Source organism: Penaeus japonicus, unplaced genomic scaffold (assembly GCF_977035675.1).
Source record: "Penaeus japonicus unplaced genomic scaffold, GWHDUDI00000001_assembly GWHDUDI00000039, whole genome shotgun sequence".
Taxonomy (NCBI): domain Eukaryota; kingdom Metazoa; phylum Arthropoda; class Malacostraca; order Decapoda; family Penaeidae; genus Penaeus; species Penaeus japonicus.
In genome coordinates this window covers 11,100,686-11,107,492 of record NW_028234441.1, presented here as the reverse complement: position 1 = coordinate 11,107,492, position 6,807 = coordinate 11,100,686, and the positions used below count along the sequence as shown (strand labels likewise).

Genomic DNA, 6,807 nt, shown 5'->3' with positions numbered 1-6,807 from the left:
AATTTCCTTATTACTTACAGATTAGTATATAGAAGACAATATTGCTCCTTTTATTATTGCAAAACAAAATTCCAATGATTTATATTGGATGCAAGATAGTTTTTCCTCTCCTTATCTAAATGTTAGTATTAGTATTTGTAGTATATACATATTTAACCAGTTACTGATTTCTTAGGTACCCTGGTTATGCAGTATCCCCAAGTGCAACAGCTAAGGAGCGGAAGGTGATGCTGAAAGCCCTGCGCAGGGACATAGAGCAGGGACTAGCGCTGGAGAAGGAGGAACTCTATCATGTGACAATGCCCCTCAGTTCCGTCCACAATCACCCGCTACAGGGCAAGTCCCGTGGCGTCCACCCTTCCATCACCAACAAGATCAAGGAGCTTGTCTCAAAGGGAATCACAGCCCCCAAGGTCATAAAAGATCTCCTGGATGATCATGTGAAGAAGCAGCATTTTGAGGACATGGTTGTTCCCCATGATGATGATAGGGCATACTACCCCAGGCTCAAGGACATTGCAAATCTTGTTTATACTCAGTGCAAGAAGATGGGCATCTCAGCCAAGAGGAAGGCTGTGCAAGAGCAGCCAGCTATGGACACAGCTCAGAAGAAAAGAAAGAAGCATAAGAAAGTAAGAGTAGAAGATGAAAATGAAGCAGAGGGATCAGACAATGTGATTGGAGACAGCATGCCCTTGCAGGCTTCAACTCTTCAGGAAGCTGTTCAGACATTTTGTACAGATGATCCAGACAGAGGAAGCAGCATGGGGGCAGTGAGTGAGCGGGAGTGTTTGCCACCAGAAAACCTGCCAAGAGACAGCTCAGCAGAAGTGGCCAGTTTGGCGGAGGTTGTGCGTGGGCAGCTTGATGCTCTTCGTAGTCTGACATACTCCTTGACAGAGGCTGGTCCTTTGCAGGAAATCTGTCAGTCCCTTCAGATGGTCCTCAACCAGTACATGGGGAACAGTCAGCATAGTCTGCCTCTTCCTGAAGGAATGAGTGAGGCCTCAGGCACTGCCACAGCCTTCATTATTCAGGAACCGATGGTTAGTCAGATATCATCCTCAGCTTCCCCTGCCCAGACTGTCCCAGAAACAACAGGAGATCCACTAGATATATCTGAGAGGGATGCAAGTGGTTCTGGCATTGCAGTTAAGGCACGCAATGCACACAACATTGGGAGTCAACAGGTACGACAGCTAAGACCCCCGGTGGCTTTGCAGTGCCTCACAACTAGCATGGTTCCAACTCTAGCTGTGTCCCAGCTGCCAAGAGCCTCCACGCAGACACCGCATCAGACGCACACTCACACGCACATTATGACATCACTCCCTGCGCACAATGCCCCTGCCCCTGCAACCCCATTGCACCCCCCTACCTACCAGACTCTGGGGCCTGCTGCCTCCCAAGAGGGTTCCCCAGCTCAAGTTCATGTGTCCTTGCCACCCTATTTCTACTATGTCCAGGAGGTGACGGTTCCTGAGACAAGTCAGAGCTGGACATACACCAGCTCATCATAGTGATGTGAAGTGTAAGTGCTAGAATTATTTATTATGGCAAGAAAAAGATATTGAAACTGATACACTCTCTTGTCTTTTTCTCATAAGTCTGTGTGGTGACATGACAATTTGTCATTTCCAAAGGGACAATAAATGAAAAAGCCATTATTACGGGTTCATGGCCTACTCATACACTAAAGAGCCATTGTACATCTTGTGAGTGTGAATATTTTGCATTTGTTAAAATTGTCTCAGTTCCTGTGTAATGTAAATAATAGCATCATTTATACAGTCTCTTATACTATTTTCATGACCAATAAGGTTTAAAAACTTTTTTAATGAATGAATGAGCACTGTAAAAAAAAAATTGTGTTGAAGTCTAATTTGTAGGTTTTTTCCAATTCGTGCTATTTATGACAACTATTAACTAAGTAATTATTATTATTTTAGAGTCTGCTGTACTCTTATTTCTGAAAGTAATTTATTAGTGATTATTTATTTATCCAATAATCCTTCTCCCATAGGATTTTCGGGGAGCCAAACAATGCATTTTGAAGAAGACTGGCAGGTTGCAACTTTTTAAAGTTGGATATGTGTTGCTAATGCACTAGTCTTTTTACCTTCTTCCTTTTTTCATTTTTTTATGTATACAGATGGCAACTAATATTCAATGTCTTCACAGTTTTATTTTCATATAAATTCTATAGTGGCTGCTTAGTTCTGTCTCAGTATTATGGAAAGATATGCATAGGTGTTGCATTATGCAGGTTGAATCCCATGCGTCCAGCAAGCTTGGGACCAAATCTCCACATTGGATTTTCCAAATCAATAAAAATTAGGGTAAAAAAGGTCAAATATGCACATAGTGTCCCATATTACAGATACTGACACAAATAAGATAGGCATAAATTTGCTTCAGGTGTACTGGACTTCCTCAAGACAAAGAGTTTATCCTGTGGCACAAATTTACAGCATTGTGATGAAGTTGATCAAGTTGCAGTCATGACTACCAAATATTCAAATCAGATTATGGAATAGTTAAAGCTGCTGGACTAGTGAGGTTCAACTTGTCAGCACTTCATGGATTTTCTGTCCAGCTATGTAAGAATAATGAAAAAGAAAGTGCAGCATACTTCCAAAGCCAACCAAAAACATTTATTATGCAACTTCACATTGACATTATTGGAATACAGTGATGTCTTCCTTGTCTACCCAGAAAATACACATTATACACATTTTTTTCATCCTGAAAATTGACCCTCTCTGGACGGGTGGTACAGTACTGTACCGCTCATTCAAAAGCCCAGTGGCCGGGCGGCACAGTATTGTGCCAGCCATTTAATTGATTTAGGTCTAAGCATTCGAAAGCCCCGGCATTGTGACATTCAAGGCTAGAATGCCCCCGTCGTGAGTGGGTTAAAAGTTAAGAGGACCAAATTTTGTCTTAGATTTGTCCAGTACACAGAAGAAACCAAAGACTATTTCATGTGTTTATGCATTTCTTTTGATGTGATTGTTGTATCCTCTTTGACATTTTTTTTTTTTTTACCAGTAAATAAACTTCAGTTTTAGGCCAAGGATGTTCAGTCGTTGTGATAAGAAATGTCTCTTTCAAGTGAAACACCATTTATACCTGGTTGGCTTTCTGATGGGGAATAAGTGTTGGAGTAGGATTCTCTCTCTGGGACGTTCTTCCAAAATATTGAAAAGTATGTGATATTTGCTTTCGTTGCAATGTGTTGTAGGAAGGTGGGCTTTATATTCTATTCTGTTATATATATTGTGTGTGTGAGTGCGTGCCCAGCATAGTTATTTGATTATGGAATATTGATTTTTCACTCCTTTTTCTTCAAGCGAAGCATGATATTGAGTCTGGCACCCAGAATTCTGAGAATGTTAAAAGATTATTCAAAGAATACCTTTGGATTAGTACAAAGCATTTTATTGTATTTACATTTATGGTCTGTAACAGTCTAGTATTTAGATGGTGAGTCACAAATTGTTCTGTAGTAAACGGACCTGAATATAGCATTACACATTTATTTAGATGTTTGATATTGTATTTAATAGTTATGCAAGCATCTCCTCTGTCTTCCAATGATGTAGTTGCTTTTTGCATAGACAGTTTATAAGCCTAAACAATTACTGGAGTTATGCACCTTGGAGTGTACAGAAACAGTTTGCAGAGTCCTATTTTATTAGACAAGGTTTTTGAGCTGTATTCTTTGTTGAAGAATGATTTTGAACAGCATTCCTAGTTGGAGAAAGGATTTGACGTGCATTCTGTGTTGCAGAATGAATTTGAAGATTAATTCTTTGTTGAAGCTGCTTTGGGATTGAGGAGGGAGGGAGGGAGGGAGGGAGGGAGGGAGGGAGGGAGGGAGGGAGGGAGGGAGGGGGAGAGAGAGGGGGAGAGAGAGGGGGAGAGAGAGGGGGAGAGAGGGGGGAGAGAGGGGGAGAGAGAGGGGGAGAGAGAGGGGGAGAGAGAGGGGGAGAGAGAGGGGGAGAGAGAGGGAGAGAGAGAGAGAGAGAGAGAGAGAGAGAGAGAGAGAGAGAGAGAGAGAGAGAGAGAGAGAGAGAGAGAGAGAGAGAGAGAGAGAGAGAGGGAGGGAGGGAGGGAGGGAGGGAGAGAGGGAAGGAGGGAGGGAGGGAGGGATGGGATTGTTTGAGGAGGGAGGGAGGGAGGGAGGGAGGGAGAGAGGGAAGGAGGGAGGGAGGGAGGGAGGGGGTGGGGGGGGGAGGGAGGGAGGGAGGGAGGGAGGGAGAGGAGGGAGGGAGGAGGGAGAGGAGGGAGGGGAGAGGAAGGGGAGAGAGGGAAGGAGGGAGGGTGAGAGGGAGGGAGAGAGGGAGAGGAGGGAGGTAGGAGGAGGGAGGGAGGGAGAGAGGGAGGGAGAGAGGAGGGAGGAGGGAGGGAGGGAGGGAGAGAGGGAGGGAGGGAAGGAGAGGAGGGAGGGAGGGAGGGAGGGAGAGAGGGAGGGAGGGAGGGAGGAGGGAGGGAGGGAGAGAGGGAGGAGGGAGGGAGAGAGGGAGGGAGGAGGGAGGAGGGAGGAGAGGAGGGAGGGAGGGAGAGAGGGAGGAAGGGAGGGAGAGAGGGAGGCAGGGAGGGAGAGAGGGAAGGAGAGGAGGGAGGGAGGGAGGGTGGGAAGAAAGGAAGGAAAGAGGGAGGGGAGGGAAAGAGTGAGTGAAAGAGAGAGGGGAATAATGTGACCGTCCTGGTTAAGAGAAGTTTTGGACACTACATTTGTTCTTATAATTGTATTTGTACAAAGTATATTTTTACTTTTATTAAAAAATAAATAAAAGAAATTTAAGAAATGGTAAATGAAGAGAAAAATCTACTTGGTTGTTTTATTGGTTACCCCATTCCATTAAGGAAGAAACAATATACAATATTTTCATATCTAGTTTCTGGTCCATAAAACTGTCACTTGTGCAGGTGTCCATACATTTCCCCTACATTGTTTTTTTGGCAGACTGTTTGAATTTCCACTGTTAATGGTAAGTATAACTACCTCCTCCATACCCACCCTTGGCATACCCACGTCCCCCATACCCACCTTTGCCATATCCTCATCCACCATATTCATCCTCCTCTATACCCACCTCTGCAACATCCTCGTCCACCATATTCATCTTTACCATACCCTCCTCCTCAATACCCGCCTATGCCATACCCTCCCCCACACGCACCCTTGTCATACCCTCTTCCTCTCTGATACCCACTCTTGCCATACCCTCCTCCCCTGTATCCACTTATGTCATACCCATCCTTGCCATATCCTCCCCCATACCCAGCCATAGCATACCCTCCATATGCGCGACCTCCTGAAAGAATGAATAGAAAAATGAACCATGGAGAAAATCCTATTATTTGCACAGAAAATTCTGAAGTTATCGTCACAGGAAAATAAAGCGGTTAGGTTCATCTTTAGGCTTGTAGTCAGACATTTTATGAAGGGGAAATGGTCTTATCTGCAAAATATGGCCCTATTTGCAGATATGAGGTTGAAGACCTTACATCTGCTTTCTATGGAGGTATTTGTACATGTATGTATAGTGAGTTTAATTGCAGAAGAATCCTTAAGGTTTCCGATATGAATGAAAATCGGACTTTGTCCTCTATGGCTACCGGTCTGCACCACCGATTGGAAACACCGAGGTGAGGCAGGAACGAAAGAAACACACTAGTCTTTTTTTATTATTATTTACACAGGTTCTACACACGTTACACCATCCCATGGGCACAATACAGGGGGGCAAGCACATTACACTATAATCCTAGGGCACAGAACACGTAATTAACAGTACGATGGGCTAGCACAGAGTAATCCAGGTCACAAGAGGCACAATACGGGTCTTCTGCATCCAAGCAACAGGAGCACCAAACTCCGTCTGTCCTGCAGCTTTGTCCCTCCGCTCTTGACGCCCCGACCCTTGCGTCATGGTAACCCAGCTTACATCATGTTATCATGTTGACACAAGATTGCAGAGACAAGAAGACATCCGCTGGTGTAACAATACGTATTGTTATGTTGTTACTGTCATCACTGTCATTGGTATATAACTATCGCCATTGTCATTATCCTTGTAGGGGATTACCAAGGCTCCGTAGCTACGATTGGTTGCAATGAACTGGTTCACCGTCTAATTAATTCTGAACAGTAGTGATTAATTATTTGATTAATTGTTGGCAATTTATCACAATAAAGTCTTATAAATCGTAAAACCGTTACTGCGCTAAAGGAATAATTTTCTATGATTAATGTACCTGATTCGTTTTCTATGAGAGAGTATATGTGAAGGATACACTTTCTTAAAATGGATACCATCTGGTAAAGATTCCGGGCATGGTATCGAATGGGAAACTTAATTTGCGGAGGTTGGGGAATTTTCATTGTAACTCGTTAGGAGGAAACCTGATTTACTTAATGAACGGTGATATACCGTTACATACCAGTAATACGAGACGAATGTGAATAAAAGAAAACTATACATTTACCCTTTCCTTCATGGCTATCGGGATCTAACTAGGGATCTGCGGTGTCGACGAAAACCCCGTTATTGCCGATATTGGTTTTATAAAATAATACCGGTACGGCTTAATACCGGTACAAGTCACGATGCCAGTAATACCGATATTTCCTCTAAATACTGGTATTACCGGCCACGGAATTTACTTTTTAAGTAAGTGACGTCAATCATAATGTCTGGTGGTTCCCTTTACGAGCCTCCGTACTCGCGTCATTCCTTCTTTACTTCATTCCTCATCTCGGCATCCTTCTTTACTTCATTCCTCACCTCGGCATCC

The 6,807-nt window shown here is 43.7% G+C and overlaps 1 protein-coding gene across 3 annotated transcripts in view; it reads left to right on the top strand.

Annotated features, from left to right (window-relative positions):
* LOC122248618 (uncharacterized) overlaps positions 1-1,795 on the top strand; it is an 11,706-nt gene extending 9,911 nt beyond the window's left edge. For all 3 annotated transcript variants that reach the window (XM_043008742.2, XM_043008744.2, XM_043008741.2), the window contains one exon: positions 176-1,795. In XM_043008742.2, the coding sequence (XP_042864676.2) occupies positions 176-1,520 (1,345 nt within the window). In that variant the 3' untranslated portion in view covers positions 1,521-1,795. The remainder of the gene's footprint in view (positions 1-175) is intronic.
* The last annotated feature ends 5,012 nt before the right edge of the window (positions 1,796-6,807 follow it).